General features: G+C 36.5%; 2 protein-coding genes across 2 annotated transcripts in view; one reads left to right on the forward strand and one right to left on the reverse strand.

The window, feature by feature from the left end:
• Nucleotides 1–20,232, forward strand: part of LOC106877447 (iron-sulfur clusters transporter ABCB7, mitochondrial) — a 48,645-nt gene that overhangs the window by 11,182 nt on the left and 17,231 nt on the right. The window contains exons 4-14 of the mRNA XM_014926348.2: nucleotides 580–709; nucleotides 2,270–2,456; nucleotides 4,560–4,641; nucleotides 5,633–5,721; nucleotides 6,734–6,821; nucleotides 8,066–8,240; nucleotides 9,638–9,795; nucleotides 11,096–11,259; nucleotides 13,877–14,006; nucleotides 14,563–14,737; nucleotides 16,294–16,397. Coding sequence (XP_014781834.1) covers nucleotides 580–709; nucleotides 2,270–2,456; nucleotides 4,560–4,641; nucleotides 5,633–5,721; nucleotides 6,734–6,821; nucleotides 8,066–8,240; nucleotides 9,638–9,795; nucleotides 11,096–11,259; nucleotides 13,877–14,006; nucleotides 14,563–14,737; nucleotides 16,294–16,397 — 1,482 coding nt within the window. The remainder of the gene's footprint in view (nucleotides 1–579; nucleotides 710–2,269; nucleotides 2,457–4,559; nucleotides 4,642–5,632; nucleotides 5,722–6,733; nucleotides 6,822–8,065; nucleotides 8,241–9,637; nucleotides 9,796–11,095; nucleotides 11,260–13,876; nucleotides 14,007–14,562; nucleotides 14,738–16,293; nucleotides 16,398–20,232) is intronic.
• Nucleotides 18,997–20,232, reverse strand: part of LOC106877449 (uncharacterized) — a 6,986-nt gene continuing 5,750 nt past the window's right edge. The window contains exon 2 of the mRNA XM_014926352.2: nucleotides 18,997–19,486. Coding sequence (XP_014781838.1) covers nucleotides 19,120–19,486 — 367 coding nt within the window. The 3' untranslated portion in view covers nucleotides 18,997–19,119. The remainder of the gene's footprint in view (nucleotides 19,487–20,232) is intronic.

The raw sequence follows: 20,232 nt of genomic DNA on the forward strand, positions 1-20,232 counted from the left end.
GAATACACACTTAGAACATTATAATATTTTTTATGTTTCTGTTATATATATATATATATATATAATGTTTATCATCACTTAAACATGGCTGTTCCATAGGAACCAGTGTTACTGCTTTTTTAACCCCAATAGGCTACCTCCTCCAGCTGGTTATTCAATACGGTCTGTATCTGATATGTATTGCAAGCAGGGAAGTCTCATTAATACATAAATGCATGAATTTTTTATTTAATTAATTCATGATGTTTACAAGATTTTCAAATATTTGTGATGCTGTTGTATATGTCTGTTTAGTGTGGCAAGCTAACAGAACCGATAACATGCTAGGCAAAATGCTTAGCAATATTTCCTCCATCTTAACATCCTGAGTTCAAATTTTACCAAGGTTGACTTAGTCTTTCGTTCTTTATGGGGTTGATAAAATAGGTACCAGTTGAGTATTGGGGTCAATGTAATCGACTTACCCACTGCCCTGAACATGCTGGCTCTGTGCCAAAACTTGAAATCATTATATATGTCTGTTACTTTATGTCCTCTCTATATCAGTCTATAATCCTCCCTCTGTCTTTCTTCCTGCAGCTATTGTTGGTCCAAGTACCGTTTCTTTTCAAATACATCATTGACCATTTGAATGGCTCAGAGGAATATCTCAGCCTCATTGATGCCCCTTCAACCATTATCACTGTGTCCACATCATTAATTATTGCCTGTAAGTATGTCAGTTGTCTTCTTGATGTTTCAGCTTCAAATATCTCACTTTCATTTTAGTTTTATATTTTTCTCAATGTACTATGGAATGGTATCGTGCAATGGTTGTGAACACTTCAGTGTAGTGGTAGTATAGCTCCTTATTTTATGTGGTAGTGGTAGGATTTTTCCTTTGGTGTTGGTGGGCTCTTCTTCGTGATAGTAGTGTTAGTAGTAGTAATAAGCTTCTTTACAGTGATGTTGGTCATGGTGATGGTATTAGTTGGCGGTGTGTGCTGATGCCATGTAAAATGCACTGGTGCTGGTGCCACATAAAAGGCATTTGTGATGCTGCCATATAAAAAGCACTGGTGCTGGTGCCACTTAAAAGCACCTAGTACACTTTGTAAAGTAGTTAGCATTAGGAAAGACATCCAGCTGTAGAAACCAAACCAAAACAGACTATAGAACCTGGTGTGGCTCCTGGCCTTGCCAGTTTTGTCAAGCCATCCGGTCCATGCCAGTATGGAAAACAGATGTCAAATGATGATGATGAAGATGATGATGACGCCATTAATCTGACCTGTCAGAAAGAGAGACTTGAAGTCCATATGTTCTGGTTTCCCTTCTTTGTAAACTTATTTATAGAATCATGTTATAGTGTCTCTAGAGAGGAAACACTGGAGTGATTTCTTGTTGGTTTTCTTCACACAGGTATGAAGTTTAATATATTTAAGAGAAATAATTCAGCTTTGCCTTTCATCCTGCCAGGGTCAATAAAATTTAATGCAAGAAGGTACTAGATATAATTTAATGAACTGATGCATGTCTCCTAGACTTCTTGAAGCAAGAGACTACAGCCATGAATCCTTCTTGGTGTTGCTTTTGGTGTTGAGTCTCATGGAGGCGATAACAAGTGACCTGAGATTTTTGACAATTTGCTATGCTTGAAAAGACACATCAAGCTAAGTGAAATCATAGTCGTGGCCTGTGCCAGTGACAAATGAAAGGCGCCTGTGCCAGTGACATGTAAATGGCACCAGGTACACTCTGTGGAGCGGTTGGTGTCAGGAAGAGCATCCAGCCGTAGAAACCGAGCCAAAACAGGCTGGAGTCTGGTGTAACTCTCTGGCTTACCAGTTCCAGTCAAATCATCTACCCATGCCAGCATGGAAAACAGATGCTAAATGATGATGATTTACTATAGGATTACTGTATTTCTTCTGTTATGAGGTGAACTTTCTCAAGGTACTCTGTGGCATTATTTTACCCATATATAAGGTGGCAAGCTGGCAGAATCGTTAGCATGCCGAATGAAATGCTTAGCATTATTTCGTCTGCCGTTATGTTCTGAGTTCAAATTCTGCCAAGGTCGACTTTGCCTTTCATCCTTTCAGGGTTGATGAATTAGGTACCAACGAAACATTGGGGTCAATATAATCGACTTGTCCCTTTGATGATATATAAGTTATATAATTTTATTTATTTCATCCCGTTATCTGCTAGGCAGCTGTTTCTATTAACTGTTTTTTATTGATTTGTTTCACTTTCAGTCTTTTATAATTGCTTGCTTTCATCATAGATGGTATAGCTCGGGCTGGTGCCAGTGGCTTTAATGAACTCCGCAACGCTGTCTTTGCCAAAGTATCACACAATTCCATACGAGAAGTTGCTCGCAATGTATTTCTTCATTTACACAATTTGGATCTGAACTTCCATCTCAGTCGCCAGACTGGTGCCTTATCTAAAGCCATCGACAGAGGAACCAGGTAAGTGGTAGCTTTCTTTTCCTTAAGAAATAATTTTCTTCATGAATGTATTTAGTTGTACATCTTCAGCTTAATTCAAGTAAATTAAGACATAATATATCCTATAAATTATGGTTAGACAGATTATTGTTTAACTCCAATTAGCCCTGATATAGATTAAGGTTTACCTCTTGTAAACTCCATGGGTTTGATTACAGAATAACCCCAGTCAGCAAAAGAGGAGTGAGAGTGCTGTAAGTTAGTCCCATAAATCCATTTTGGTCATAGTCTTATGGTGGGGATGGGGGAATACACGCTGGAGTTGTTCCCCATTATCTTCTCCATGCCAACAGATGGCCTTGAATTCAACACTGTTGACATACAAAACACTTGTTTATTTTGCAGTGTTTTCATTGTTTAAAGCAAGTTGTTGCTTCTGGTAAATAGTTAATGTATAAGTGGAATGGGAGATATGAGTGTTTTAGTTACAGACACAATTTGAGTACAAGAGACTAGACATGAATCACTACTCCTTTGGGTGGTTGTCTGCTATTCTGTTGAGCTAGCCACCCCTTTTCCTTTTATTGCCACTGCTATATATATATATAATATAATGAATTTATTGTATACAGTGCTCAGGTGCACCACATCTCATCAGAAAATGTTTCCAAAAATTGCATGAACAGTACATAAAATATGCACAGGAGGTGAACAGTGAATAAGTCTTTAAAAAAAAGCCGTTTAGTGGGGATCATCAGGTGTATGTTGGCGAATTTCAGGAAGCACGAAAATTTTGAAGGATGTAGTGACCCGACTGCTAACAACTGATGTAGGAATTTTATTCCATGCTTCAGCAATTCTGAACGTGAAAAAATGTTTCTGAAGGTCATGGGTGTTGTATTGTTTTTTTGATTTTGTAAGCATGTTCATGAGTATTAGAAATATGGAATTCAAAAAGGTGCCCAAGGCTGGAGTTGGGAAAATGGTGGATTAGGCATACCACTAACTTAGTACTATTATATCCGTATGCTTCACTTTGTTTAATAATTAAATGTTTGCCATTCAAGTCTCATTTAAGTGGCAATGATGTCATCATTTAATGTCCATGTTCCATGCTGGCATTGGTTGGATAGTTTGTCAGGGTCCACTGGGTCCAAGTTCTGCATTGTTCTCCAGTGCCAGCTTTTGTATGGTTTGTAAGGTTGGATGCTCATCCTGTTGTATCTTAATTTGTTCATACAATAAATAAGATAACCAGACAATAGTAAAAACAATGTAATGAACTAACAAAGTGGAGGTGCAATGGCCCAGTGGTTAGGGCAGCAGACACGTAGTCGGAGGATCGTGGTTTTGATTTCCAGACCAGGCGTTGTGTGTGTTTATTGAGCGAAAACACCTAAGAGATTGCACCTAGAAAGTTACCCTCCCAGGCACAAGTCCAGACAAGGTTGTTTATGGAAGACCGGTAGTTGCCCATGCATACCGGCCTCCCCTCTCCACACCACCAGTGTTAACCAAGAGAAAGGCAAAGGCCGATACAGCTTGGCACCTGTGATGTTGCAACTCATTACTACAGCTGAGTGAACTGGAGCAACGTGAAATGAAGTGTCTTGCTCAAGAACACAACACACAGACCGGTTCGAGATTCGCACTTACAACCTCATGATTGTAAGCTCGACGCTCTAACCACTGAGCCATGTGCCTTCAATACCTCAATGATAATAATAATAATCCTTTCTACTATAGGCAGAAGGCTTGAAATTTGGGGGAAGAGGATAGTCAATGACATTGACCCAATATTCAACTGGCACTTATTTTATCCACCCCAAAAGAACAAAAGGCAAAGTTGACCTCGGCAGAATTTGAACTCAGAGGGTAAAGATGGATGAAATACCTCTAAGCATTTAGCCCAGCATGCTAACAATTCTACCAGCACACTGCCTTAGAAAACAGTGCACATATTGAACCGTAAAAACAATTGATCTAACAAAACCATCCTACCCATATTAACTTAAACAAATTGATTTAAACAGAAAAAACACAGAAATCTGGTGGGTCTTTTCCCACAGAAACATCAGCTGTTGTAATTCTATTCTTGTTTTTTTCTTCTTTTTTTTATTATAGAGGCATCAATTTCACATTAACTGCTTTAGTCTTCAATGTGGTACCCACAACCTTTGAAGTTGCTTTAGTCAGCAGTATTTTGGTAAGTGGCATGTTCTTAAGTTTTCATAAGTTTGGTTTTTAACAACCTTAATTCCATTGGACAACACTTTGGTCAGGTTTCTTCTGCAATAGCCTTGCATTGAAGAATTCTTTGGAAATGAAATTTGGTTGACAGCTACTGTGTGGAAGCCTGTTTTGTGTGTGTGTATGTAGCTTTTATCTTTTACTTGTTTCAGTCGTTAGACTATGGCGATGCTGAGGACCCCTTGGAGAATTTTTAGTCAAATGAATCGACTCCAGTACCTTTTTTTTTCAAAGCCTAGTACTTATTCTGTTGGATTTTTTACCAAACCACATATGTTACAGGGGCATAAACACTCCGACACTGGCTGTCAAGCAGTAGCAAGTGGACAAATGCAGACACACTTTCACACACACACACACACACACAAACAATGGGCTTCTTTCAGTTTCCATCAAACAAATCCACTTGCAAGGCTTTGGTTGGCTCAAGGCTTTAGCAGAAGACACTTGCCCAAGGTGTCACGCAGTCATACTGAACCTGGAACCATGTGGTTGGGAAGCAGTTAAGGGGTGTGCTTCACAAACATATGTTTCTGGATAAAATTCTACTGAATGGTATGTAAGTTGAGGGAGATTTGACTGCTATTTCTAGCAAACCAAGTAACAACCGAGAGGCTCCCTTATTGGCTTGTAACAGCAACACCTGATGTATTAACTAATTAAAGATAGCAATAGTGAATGTAAATAAGGCAGTGAGCTGGCAGAATCATTTGCATGCTGGGCAAAATGCTTATCAACATTGTCTGTCTTTATATTCTGAGTTCAAATTCAACCTGGTACTACTTTGCTTTTCATCCTTTCAGGGTTGATAATATAAGTACCAGTTAAGCATTAGGGCTGATGTAATTGACTTACCCCCACCCCACCCAAATTGCTGGCCTTGTGGCAAAATTTGAAACCAAAATTCAATGTAAATATTGAACATGTTTTTTTCTTCGTTTTTACAGAATTACAAATGTGGGGGACAGTTCACTTTAGTCACCTTGGGTTGTATTGGCTCATATGCAGTTTTTACATTTCTGATAACCCAATGGAGGTAAGTTTCACTATCAATCTCTCCATCTTCTGTTTAGTGTTACTTCTAAATGACTTTGTCATTTGGTGATTTCACACCTGATATCTTTTACTTGATTCAGTCATAAGACTACAGCCATGCTGGAGTACTGTCTTGAAGAACTTTTTGTCAAATAAATCGACTCTAGTATTTATTTATTTTTTGTTAAGCCTGGTACTTATTCTGTCAGTCTCTTTTTTGCGAAACCACTAAGGTACAGGAACATAAAAACACCAACACTGGTTGTCAAGCATTGGTCAGGGACAAACACACGCACACACACACACACACATACACACACATATATTCGATGGGCTTCTTTCGGTTTCTGTCTACCAAATCCACTCACAAGGCTCTCTTTGGTTGGCCTGAGCCTATAGTAGAAGACACTTGCCCAAGTTGTCACACAGTGGGACTGAACCCAGAACCATGTGGTTAGAGACCAAGCTTCTTATCACACCACCATGCCTAATATATGTTGTTTCTCACAATTAAGATGATTGTTAAGATGTTGACTAGACTTATTTTTTCAGTAAAAAAGACAGATTCAATGTTGGCTTACTGGAGAAAATTTGTTTTGTTCAGATGTAAAATCTGTTCATATAATTCTAGTCTAATATGATTGGATTTCTGCACCAGGTTCTAGTCTAATATGATTGGATTTCTACATCTCGATGCCCTTTCTAACGCCAACCACTTTACATTGTATGCTGGGTGCTTTTAATGCGGCATGAGCACTTTTACATGGTACCAGCATATTTTATAGTATTTTTATGCACACTTTGACATTTAAGCATTAGAAGGAGCATTTTATTAAATTTTAAAAGCAAACTTTCTTTTGGCTTTGAGTTTAAATGCTTTTCACATTACACATTATTACAGCTTGTAAAATATAATTTAGTATATAAAATAAATAATTTTACTGATTGTTTCTAAAGTAAATGTTTATGTATTCTCATAATGGTTTTATGATTTGTTTCTCTGTTATTTACAGAACAAAATTCCGGGTTTTAATGAACAAAGCTGATCAAGAAGCTGGTACAAAAGCTATTGATTCTTTGATTAATTATGAAACTGTCAAGGTAAGAAAACATTTCTCAATGGAGTGATTTGGAGCCTGCAATGACTGAAAAAACAATATTTTAACTATATCAGAGATGTGATGCTATGTGATAGTCACTTTGCTATGTAGTTTAGCTTAAGGCCAGTTGTGATAAAACAGTCAAATGAACAAAGGCATTCTTGCTAGGCCCATCCTGTCTTTTTATGGGTGTCTAGGAATACATTAGCTAAAATGTCCTTTGCTTTTACAAAGCATCAGCATGTGATCTGAAAGAAATTTGACTGTTTTTTTTTTGTGTCTGGTTGAATGATCACAGAAAAGCTCTCTCATTGGCTTGTATGATGTATGTGTTTTCATATGGTGTGATTTCATAAGTTAGAGAAATAGCCTTACTCTCTCATATTATTTTTATATATAGTGTATCTAAGGTTCCATGTCAAATGTGTTCCCTTTTGAGACTGTTAGACTTTGAGAGATATTTGACTGTTATTTCATGCAAATCAAGTGACTAAGTAAAGAACCCCTTGTCGATAAGTCACAAAGAGAGTAGATGACTAACACTTTATGATGTATGTCTCAGAAGTTTAATCTGCTATAGTAATGGGTTAGAGGGGAAAAAAATAGCTGAGAATTTACGTTGACTGGAGTGACTATAACATGTCAGATGTATGAAACTGTATTGAAGTGAAAATTAACCTTTATTATTTAAACTGGCCATATCTGGCCTAAATATTCTACCTGTTTTGTGTTCAAACTGGCCATAACTGGTTTCTCACACCTACCCTAAAATGTCATTCTTGAAATAAACAACCACATCATTGAAATCTTGAAGCTCTGAGATAATGCAAGATTAATTCAAAGCAATTCTGAATAAATAAGCATTACATTGATAGGGTAATCTGAATGCTAAAGGGTTAAGGATCCACTTACTGAATGGAATGTATGAGGGCTGTGTCTATAATGTATGTTAATTAATGTAAATGACTCAGTGTAAGGTGAGAGAGAGAGAGAGAGAGAGAGAGAAATATTATTAAGCATGTTTTTTTCATGTGATCCTGCATTGCAGTATAGGTAGTGAAACAAGGAATCTAAAGTGATATGAAAGGTGCTTATTATAATTTGCCAATTTTATGGTGTATCACAGTAAAATTAGAGGGCATATAGTGATTTAATAGTTGTGCATGTGTATCTGTCTATCAGTGTTATGCATTTATTTATTTGTATGCATGTTACAACTTTTTAAATACCATTTCTTTATTGCAGTATTTCAACAATGAGTGGTACGAAGCTAAGAAGTATGATATTCTGTTGGGCAACTATGAAAAGGCCTCCTTGAAAACAACAACGAGTTTGGCTGCTCTGAACTGGGGACAAAATGCCATCTTCAGTGTAGGCTTGACAGCCATTATGTACTTGGCTAGCAAAAATGTTTTGAATGGTAAGATTCTTTAACTTACACAAGATGAACATTCACAGATCCCTTAACAAATTTATTGTTACTGACTTTCCCTACTACTATTTCCTTGTCTGATTCCACTGTCTTTACAAACTTGAACTATTGCCATTACTTATCTATTTCATATTGTTGCATTTTGTGAACAATAGTTTACCAATGACTAGTCACAAGTTCAATACATTTTTGCGATGAAAGTGACAGAGGGTTGTCTCTAACTGGGGAGAAACAAATATCATAAGGGATTTTTCTACAAAAGCTCTGATTTATTGGTTTTATTGATTTATTGGGCAATATACAACATCAAAAGATATAAACATCTATATGCCAGATTTTTTCTGTGATACTCATTTGCCCTTATTTTACTCTTAATTTTTATTCTTATTTCTATCTTTTATCTTTTACTTGTTTCAGTCATTAGAGAGAGAGAGACACACACACACACACACACGCAGAGCTTCTTTCAGTTTCCATCTACCAAATTCACTTACAAGGCTTTGGTCAGCCTGGAGCTATAATAAAAGACACTTGCCCAAGGTGCCACATAGTGGGACTGGAACCTGAAACCATATAGTTGGGAAGCAAGCTTCTCATCATACAGCCAAATCTGTGCCAATGAGTATACATGATTTACAGTACTGAGTTTTTAATTTTTATTCAACCCACCTCAGTGTTTATATATTTTGCCTTTATAGTTAATCACTTTTATCCAACAGAATCCCGTTATTTTGAAAATTAATTTCCCATAGAATAAACATTTAAAGATGATTAGCTTTAAATGTTTATTCTATGAGTTAGTAACCATAAATACTTATAAATACTTATAAATACTTATAAAGTACTGCATTGTTCTGAATACTCACGATTGTCTGATGATTGGTTCATGAAACTTTGAGTAACAGTCATGAAGTCTTTTCAGCTTCAATGAAATTTTATTTTTCTCAATCTTTGGTATTCAAGTGTGATTTTTTTTCCACATTGGTTTGCTCGTGTGTGTGTGTGTCATGGTGTGTCATAGTTTCTTATTCCTCCAGTCTGTGTTCTACTTAGTTGAAGGATCTTATCTTGTAGGTGCTTGACAACCTTAAAAGTGCTGGTGCCACAGAAAAAGCACCTAGTACTCTCTGTTAAGTGGTTGGCATTAGGAATGGCATCCAGCTGTAGAAACCATGCCAAAGGAAACAGAATCTAGCAGAAGCTTCTGGTTCATCTGTTCTTGTCAAACTGCTCAACACATACCAGTATGGGAAAAAAAGGACATTAAACGATGATGATGATGACGATGACAACATATATATATAATTTAGATAAAGGGATAGATAAATATACACATACATTTATTCACTTTTCCTAAAAGCACCAATTATTTCCCCATTTTCTAGGCACAATGACTGTCGGAGATATCGTAATGGTAAATGGATTGCTTTTCCAGCTATCCTTACCACTTAACTTTCTGGGATCAGTCTATAGAGAGATCCGGCAGGCTCTCATTGATATGCAAACTATGTTTAGCCTGCTTAATTTGGAATCTGCTGTAAAGGTAAACATTTCCATATTTTCCGAATGAAACTTTTCTCTCTCTCTCTCTTTCTCTATCCTCTACTCCTTTTTTTCCTTCTCTGTCCTCTACTCTTCTCATTCGTTCTCTATCCTCTATTCTTTCTCTCTCTCTCATCTACTCCTTTCTTTCTCTATCCTCTACTCTCTCTCTCTCTCTCTCTCTCTCTTTGGTGGTTATAGTTTGTTGAATGTGTGATATTGGATGAACTTGGAAAAACTGGATTGAGGCTGATGGAGCTTAGATGTTAGAAACAAATATTGACCAATGTCTTTTCCTATTTTGTTTTATTTTTCGAAATTGCTTAGTAAAGAGGGTAAGGCAGTACTCCTGACACCCTAATTACAGGTCCTGCAAGACTAACAAGAGGAAAGAAGGTATCTCCAAATTTGAGACCTGTCCCAAATGCTTGCAACAGAGTGGATGCCACTATAGGCACCTAAGGACCAGGTGATACCACTCAAGTATTATTTGAACTCAGAGCACAAAGGGCTGGAACAAATGCCACAGAGCATCTTGTTTGAGAATTCAACAAGTCCTAGACTATCCTAGACTGATACTTAATTATTACCAATACAAGGATAGAAGTTGATCTTGGCAGGATTTGAAGCCAGAATGCAAGAAGCTGAGCTGTCGTTTCATCCAATATTTTAATAGTTCTGCCTGTTTGTCACTTTTGATAGAGATGACAGTGTTGATGATGTGGTTTGTTGGCGTGACGATGTTCTGATGTGAATATATGAGAAGGAGCTTAGATGATACATGTGGAATGAAATAAGTTAAGTGGCTGACGGAAGACAGGATAATAATGTTGATAATGATGTAGATGGTGTTCATCATCATCATTTAATACTTGTTTTCCATGCTGGCATGGATTGGATGGTTTGACAGGGGCTGGCTTGGCAGAAGACTGCACCAGGCTTCACTGTCTGTTTTGGGATGGGTTTTACAGCTGGATGACCTTCCTAACACCAACCACCTTACAAAGTGGACAGTGCTTGTAAGGTGGCACCAACACATAAAAAGAACTAATGATAACATAGATGTTGTTGGTGTTGCTGGTGAAGTTATAGCTTATGGATTAGTAGTAGTGGTGCTAATAGCAGCAGAAGTAGCAGTAGTAGTAGTGGTGGTGGTGGTAGTAGTAGTAGTGGTGGTGGTGGTAGTGGTAGTAGTAGTAGTGGTAGTGTTGGTGATGATGATAGTGTTATAGGTGATTGTTATTTTGATAATGGTAGTAGTGACAGTATGGTGATGCTTCTTGGAATTAATTTCTTTGTAGAATGCAGAAACAGCTCCTACCCTTGATGTTTCTTCGGAAAATTCATCCATAACATTTCAAGATGTCTACTTTGAGTATGTCCCCGGACGTGCTATATTTAACAATTTGACTTTCACTGTACCCGCTGGCAAGAAAATTGCTATCGTTGGTGGTAGTGGCAGTGGGTAAGTTTTCTCATAATACATCAATATTGAAATACAAGGACTGAGGTGTTTGTTTTAATGTTTTACAAAATAGTTAGAGGATGAGAATGGACAATGCCTTTCACCTTTGTTTTATGTATCACATAACATCATCGTTTGCAGGTCTCTGCTAACCCAGTCACTTCTTCCTTTTTGTTGCAATGACGAGGTTGACAAGGGAGTATGTATGCAACTTGGACAGAACAATTACCACATGATATTTGTGTTTGATAACATCATTGTTTGCAGGCCTCTAATAACCCAGTCACTTCTTCATTGTTGTTACAATGACAAGATTGACAAGGAAGTATGTATGCGACTTGGACAGAACAATTACCACATGATATTTGTGTTTGAGAGTAATGAATTTGAACTCAGAGCATAAAAATAGACAAAATGCTTCTACGCATTTTGCCTTGCTTGTTAACGATTCTGCTAACTTGCCACCTTATCTACATCAGAAATTATTATAAGTTAGTAATACTGCAGTTGCCTTTGTGGCCCAATGGATAAGGCACTGGCCTCTTAAACCGCAGATAGCAGGTTTCATTCCTGTCAAAAGTAAGGTTATGTATTTGTAAAGGTGGTGCAACAGAATTGCAGCAGCATCAGAGAAATGTTCTCACCAGTGTTTACATCTTTTGCTGACATATATCAGCAAAAGACACACACATGCATGCATGCATGCTCACATTGGGCTTCTGGAAAATTTCTGTCCACCAAATTCCATTTATAAGGCATTGTCAACTTGTGGCTATAATAGAAGACACTTGTTAAAAGTATTGTCGCCATTGAACCTGAGACCATGTGATTGTGAAGTGTACTTCTTTACTAATCTATGCCTAGGAAGTCTTCGAAGACTGGTGAAATTGATATGGTTCATCTTAATTATTAAACTGTATAATCAAGAGTTCAAATCTTTGCTATAGCCATTCTCTTCAGTTTAACCCTTTAGCATTCAGATTACTTATTCAGTTAAATGTAATACTTGCTAAGTCACATTGCTTTGAAACAATCATGTATTATCTCATAGCTTCAGGATTTTGATGATGTGGTTGTTTACTTTTAGAATAACATTGTAGGGTAGAAGTAAGAGGCTTGATCTGGCTAGTTTCAACATAAAGCAAGTAGAATATAATATATAGCTGGTTTGAATGTTAAAGGGTTAATAACAGTTTTAGTTTGGTTCAACTTGAATAAAAAGTCATTGAAAGTTTATGATAATAATAACTATCATTTCTGGTGGTGTGGGAACACTGGTATTGATGAATAAGTGTTTCTTACATTGGTACAAGATCAGAAATGTGTAGGGAGAAATGTGCGATCGATTGAATCGGCCCCAACATATAAATGCTACATATTTCATTGTTTTTGAAAAAAGGGGTGAAAGGTAAGGTTGACCTTTGGCAGTAATTATCATAATAATGATGCTTATTTCTAATATTTGCCCAAGGGTTGAAATTTGTGAAAAAAAATGTGGTGAGAGTTGATTTAATCAATCCCTGTACATGCTTAGCCCTTATTCCATTAACCATGGAAGGCTGAATAGCAAAATCAACTCTAATAGGATTTGAACATGAAATGTAGCTGAAAGAAAGTAGATACTATAAGATTTTTAATCTAGCAGTATGCCATTTCTGCTGATAATGGTATTAATAATGATTTCTCACCTAATTGTGAGGCCAGAAATTTGTTGGTTAGAAATAGTGAATTATATTGAACCTAGTACTTGAATGATACATTGCCTTATCAATGCTGGAAGGATGGAAGAAAAAATCAACCTCAGCTGGATTTGAACTCAAAATGTAAAGCTCTGTTATTAACTGCTGCAAAGCATTTTGTCTGAAACTCTAATGATTCTGCCAATTCACTACCCTTTTATTATTATCATTGTTGTTGTTGTTGTTATTATTATTATTGTGGTGAGCTGGCAGGATTGTTAGCACACCAGGCAAAATGCTTAGCTGCATTTTGTCCATCTTTACATTCTGAGTTCAAATTCTGCCGAGGTCAACTTTACCTTTCATTTCTTTCGAGGTCGATAAAACAGGTACCAGATGAGTACTGGGGTTGATGTAATTGACCCCAGTACAGATAGCTCTGATGTAATTTGAAAAATGGTTTATCTTGTGGCATACTTCAGATATAACAGTAACATGAATGGTTAAAAAAGTTGTATACAGAAATCTGAAGCTGTTAAAAAGTTAAGTGATAAAAAAAAAATAACAAGATTGAGATTTTGATGTGATTGTTTATTTTTAGAATGACATTGTATGGTAAGTGTAAGAGGCTGGATCTGATCAGTTTGAACATAAAACAGGTTGAATATTTGTGGCCAGTTTAAGTACTAAAGGGTTAAAATACATTAAAGAGTAGAATAAAAAAATTATGAAATTGTAATGTTCAGATATTTCCCAAAGTCATTATGGGGTGTAAGTGAATAATGAAAATCCTATAAACAGGTACTCAAAATCCTGTGTATGAAAGTAAAAAACATTAAATGTTACCTGTGGGTATTTGATAATTTCTGTATTTGTTTAATATACATTGGTAATTAATGGAAAATAAACATGAACATTTGTTTTTTTATTTTGTCTAGAAAGTCTACGATTGTCCGGCTGTTGTACCGTTTCTTTGACCCCCAGAAAGGTTCCATCTCTATAAACAGTCAAGACATAAAGACCATCACGTTGGACAGTTTGAGAAAAGCTATCGGTGTTGTTCCACAGGTAAGTATATGAACTGCTTGTTAGTGGTTATTTTTGTGATAGTGATTGTGGTGGTGGTGGTGGCAGCAAAGAAGAAGAAATTGGTTGAATTTGTAGCGGTAATGATGATGGCTGAGGTTGTTAGTAGTCACGACAGTAGTAGTGGTGGTTGTGGTGCTGATAGTTGTAGTAGTGAGAATGGTAGTAATTGTAGTGTTGGTGGTGAGAGTTTTAGTAGTAATAGTAGTGACACTGATGGCGATGATGATGAGGAGGAGGAGGAGGATGATAGCCATGGTAGTGATGATGATGGTGGTATGGTGACAGTGCTGGTAGCAATAATAATGAAGATGAAGCAATCTTGTAACTAGAAGCCTTCTAGCCATCACTAATGTTACATTTCAGACCACTTGGTACTACAAGGTGAATAAAAGTGAGGAATGGAGGGGGGGGGGGCATTTGCCATAGTTGATGTAGTCAGTATTAGATGTCATAAGAGATGAGGTTGATGACGATGACAATAGTAGTGGTGTTGTTGATATAATAATAATACTGACAAGTATGTTTTCCTTTGCAGGATTGTGTGTTGTTCCATGACACCATATACCAAAATATCCAGTATGGTAAATTGGATGCCACAAAAGAAGAAGTCTTTGAAGCATCTCGCATGGTTGAATTACATCAAACCATTGAAGATATGTTTCCTCAGAAATATGAAACACAGGTTGGAGAGAGAGGCTTGAAGCTTTCAGGTATGGAATAGTTTTTTGCTGCACCTTTTAACTCTTTAGAATTTATAGATGCAGACATGGCTGTGTAGTAAGAAGTTTGTTTCCCAACCACATGTTTTTGGGTTCATTCCTGCTGTGTCTTGAGCAAGTGTCTTTCTTCTACTATAGCCTTGGACTGACCAAAGTGTTTTTCAGTAGATTTGGTAGACAGAAACTGAAAAAGGCGGCGAGCTGGCAGAAACGTTAGCATGCCGGGCGAAATGCTTAACGGTATTTCATCTGCCGCTACATTCTGAGTTCAAATGTGTGTCTTTGGGTTTGTCTCCCACCACTGCTTGACAACTGGTGTTGATGTGTTTACATTCCTGTAACTTAGCTGTTCAGCAAAAGAAGGCCGATAGAATAAGTACCAGGCTCAAAAAAAATATTCTGGGGTTGATTCATTCTACTAAAATTCTTCAGGGCAGTGCCCCAGCATGGCCACAGTCTAATAAATGAAACAAGTAAAAGATATAAGATAAAAGAAACTGGCCATAAGCAGCCCAAGTATTCTACCACATGTAGCCTCTCACACCCATCCTACAGTGTAATCCTAAAGATAAGCAGTGACATCATCGAAATCATGAAGCTACAAGATGACACATGATTAATTTTTTTTTAAATGTGAATAAATATACATTACATTTGACAGAGTAATCTTAATGATAAATGGTTAAACTATTTTTGGTAAAAACATGGTTGACATTTATCAGTGATTGAATTGGTAAATTACATTTACTGACTTAGAGTTCATCGGTTCAGACTTCACCATATGCAATGCATTATTGGTTTTAAGCAATAAAGAACACTCAGCCCATTCCAGTTAAGCTGCCAGCTTAGAATAGGAACTAGTAACACTTTACTGTTCAGTATTTTGTATGCTCCTGACTACTGCATTACAAGTAATGTAATTAAATATGGACTAAATACTATGTCATTTGAGTTGTTTGGTAAACTAGTTTGTAATTGTTAATATCCAATTGTTACTTTATTTGGGCTAAAACAGTTGATGGAGAGGAATAATTTCTTATATAGAATTAATTATGTTTTTGATATTTAATATATTAACAATTGTTATGTTCATGTTAACATATTTAATATGGAAAGCATTAAAGAATTAATTAGAAATACTTATGCAGTGAAGGAAGAAAATACTAGTCTTATATTTTGATTCTTTTGGCATGTATGGGTTGCAACTAAGGGCGTGTTTTGGTCTTATATCTTTTCAGTAAAGCAAAGACTTCACCACATTTGTTGAAGTAGGGATAAGAAAATGTAGTCATAAGTAAATGTACAAAAAGTAATGATAAATAAATGTACAAAACTATATGCACACAGGTGTCAGAAAAGAGACACAATCAGATTTGGCAACTATGGTGAAGTATATGCTGTACTGTGGAATTCTAATAAAACTGAAATGTGTTCAGATTTGTGTCCTGTCCATTTCTGAAATAAATAAATAAAAGTTCATGGAGTGAAATATTAAAAAAAATCTGTTGTGATCTTCATTTACTAATCTTCATAATTTATATTTATAGGAGGAGAGAAACAACGTGTTGCTATTGCTCGGACAATTTTGAAAGACCCTATCATAATTGCTTATGATGAGGCAACATCGTCACTAGATAGCATTACAGAGCAGGTAAGATACATTGTTTAATACATTATTACAAGATTAGTGTAAGATATAGGGTTATAGCCCAATTAATTAAGAACAGAATTAGACTAAATGAAATGTAGTTTGGCTTTGTTCCAGGGAGAAACACTACTGATGCTATTTTTATAATCAGATAACTGCAAGAGAAGTTTTTGGATTTAGTTTGCAAGATTTTTTATGTGATTTCGTGTGTTGAAGCATATTCTGTTGTGTCTGGGGAGAGTCATTTTCTTATTGTGCCTTAAAATTTAACACACTCACTGTTAAAATTTCCACTTATTACTTATTTTTATTTTCCTAAAATTTTCCTTGCGTCTTGCAACCTTTTCAATAGTCTTGACTCTGTCCGTTATTTACGCTGCGTTCTGTTTTTGCTTTTGTTTGTTTTTGTGTATGTATGTATGTCTGTGTGTGTGTGTGTGCATATATATATGTATGTATGTGTGTGTATGTATATATGTATGTATGTGTGTGTTTGCATGTATGTATGTATTCTGCATATTCCTGTGTTTGTGTGTTTTTTTTATGTATGTGTGTGCATGTGTGTATATGTATGTATGTACCTCTGTCTCCTTGTGTGTGCACGTCTGAGTGTGTGTGTGTGTTTTGCTGCTATGTACCATGTTTGTATGTATGGGTGCACATCTTCATATGTGTGGACAAGTGTGTGTGTATATGCGGTCATGTGTTTCAGTCTCTATTTGCGTATGTGGTTGTCTGTTCATATACCCTATGTACCTACCCATCTGTATGTAGACCTGTTGGTTTACATATACATACATGTGCATGCACACACACACACATACACCCACACTCACAGACATACATACATCTCAGGGTGTAGAAGTCTTAGCACCTGTAGAATATAAAGCAAGACATGACAGCGTCAGCCAGTATTTACACTGGACAATATGTTGGCATTATAAAATCAAAACTGCTGACAAATGATATAAACACCATTCTGAAGCTGTGACTGAGGGAGAAAATGTGTCGATTCTCTGGGACTTCCCCGTATATACTGACAAAACTATAAAAGCTAATAAACCGGATATCATTATAAAAGATCAGACAAAAAAGGTGTGTTTATTAATTGACATGAGTATTCCTTGCGATCACAATATAGCGGCGGAAGAATTTGACAAGAGCAGTAAATATAAAGATTTGCTAATAGAAAATGAAAAAATGTGGTATCTCAAGGTGACTACCATACCAGTGATTGTAGGATCCCTAGGAATGAAAAAAAAAAAAGTACTGAAACCTATTTGAAAATGATACCAGGCTCACCATCCCTACAGGAAGTGCAAAAAATCGTGTTAACTGGAATGACTCGTGTACTGAAAAGAGCATTATCGCTGTGAAAACGACATCCATTCATGAATTTATTTATTTATTAATTTTTTTACATACATATTTTACCTGTGAATTTGCGTGTGTAAACTGGGAATGCATACAATGAGCTTCTCTGCCCTATGTGTACAGAAAACACTCGGTGAGAAATGGAAGAAAATTTGAAGAAAGAAGAAAAAAATAATAATTATTATTATTATTATAATGCTGATGTTATCAGTGCTGGCCTCACAGATTAAAAGTCAATTGCTTATATCCTACTTATCACCTGTAGTAAGCTGCATCATTGCTAAAGGCATTTAGTCTTTTCTGGCCTTTTTTGTTCTATATACAGAATCATTGATTACACAGTTTACTGATGTAAGCAACAAGAACACTGTATAACTGACATATAATTTGTTAACTTTTAAAGATTCCCATACTACATAGGTAATAGACATTACCAATAGTAGTGTTATTATCCAAGTTATATGAAAATCATACTTTTGTGCTGGTAACTTGAAATAGGTTATCTCACTCATGGTTAGTTGGTTGGTTGGTTGGTTTGTTGGTGTTTACCCCCAGGTTTCCACTGATCTAGCCAACCTTTGATCAAAGGTGTTCTAGCCATGGTCATCCTGTCATTTATTTCTGGCATAGTACATCTAGGATTATATTTTCCAATATGTGCGACTATAAGTTTTATAGTTGACTCTAACCGGTTTCGTGTCAAAAACCCTATCAGCCCGATCCCCTGTGCTCTCTTATAGGAAGACTACGACGACTACTACTACTACTACCACCACCACCACCACCACCACCACCACTACTACTACTACTACTACTACTACTACTACTACTACTACTACCACCACCACTACCACCACCACCACCACTACTACTACTACTACTACCACCACCACTACTACTACTACTACTTCCACCACCACCACCACCACCACCACTACTACTACTACTACTATTGTTGTATGCTCTGCTGTTATAAATTTGATGGGTTTCAAGCATAGCATATTGCCATTCATCTGTAAAGCCCAACAACTTAATAACATAAGCTCAGCTCCTTTCTCCATGTTTTTCTTGATCATTTTACTGCATGAATCTTTCATCTTCAGCACCAGGCACTTTTTCGTCCTACAATGTTCATCAACCTCCACAAGGACACAAAATCCCTGATCTTTGTTTTATTTCATTTTATTCATTTTTGTTTTTATGAGAATGTATAAATCAAAAAAATCCAAATACTTCATTTTATTTATTTATCAAAATATAAAAAAAAAACCAGTTATACAAAAATTTGAAAAAAAATAAGAAAGAAAAAAAGCCATTCAGTCTGGAATGTAGCAGCATCAACCAATGATCTTCACTTTTTTGATAAAGTAACTTCTTCAGTTATCAATTTGATTCTTGTGTCATCATCACTCCGCATTTTATTCTTAATCATTTCTCTCTCCAATTTGAGAATTTCTAATTTGATCTTATGCCTCTCCTCTTTCATGTCCATCAACCTTTTCCTGTCTTCTTTTGACATATTCCCTTTCGAGAAGGAAACATGCCCAAAATTTGACTTCACCCTTCCACCATCAAATTGCCATCTTTTATCAACATTTACTGGGACCAGAGCTGTAGATGTTGGTTGCGTCACTATGTCTTGAGGACTGCTGGACTCCTGTAAGGTGTCTGGAATGGTATTTATGAAAGGATCTGGTATGGTAGCTGATTCACTGAATCTGAAAAAGCAAAAATTAAAGAAAATACAACATATTTTATACATTAAGAAACTTCTAGGAATTTAGGTTTTATGACATGTTTAGAAGCGACATATAGTATGTTCTGTGGAATTACGGTTACAATAGAGGTATGAATCAGAAGCCATCTTAGCGAACTTCTTTTTCAGTAACTACTGCCTTAAAATAACCACTTTGTCTTATTTCAAATTCTGTTTACACCCTTTCAGTAGAATTACTAATTTTTATTTGTGGATTTTCAAAGGATGAATTATAAATTCCATTGTAAGAGATGGCAGAATCATTAGAGCATTGGTAAAATGTCTTGTATGTTTTCTGGCACTATGCACTCTGAGTCCTAATCCCACCCAAGGTCAACTTATCCCTCCAGGGTCAATAAAATAAAGTACAATCAAGTACTGGGGTTGATGTTATCAATTAGCCTTCTCCCCTCAAAATTGCTGGTCTTGTGCCTAACTTAGAAACTAGTATAACAGAATTTAACCTTTTGGAAATTGAATTCAGATGCATGAGGTATGTGACTATCATCATCATCATCCTCATCATTTAACGTCCGCTTTCCATGCTAGCATGGGTTGGACGATTTGACCGAGGATTGGTGAAACCAGATGGCTACACCAGGCTCCAATCCGATTTGGCAGACTTTCTACAGCTGGATGCCCTTCCTAACGCCAACCACTCTGAGAGTGTAGTGGGTGCTTTTACGTGCCACCGGCACGAGGGCCAGT

This window comes from Octopus bimaculoides, chromosome 18 (assembly GCF_001194135.2).
Source record: "Octopus bimaculoides isolate UCB-OBI-ISO-001 chromosome 18, ASM119413v2, whole genome shotgun sequence".
Lineage (NCBI taxonomy): Eukaryota > Metazoa > Mollusca > Cephalopoda > Octopoda > Octopodidae > Octopus > Octopus bimaculoides.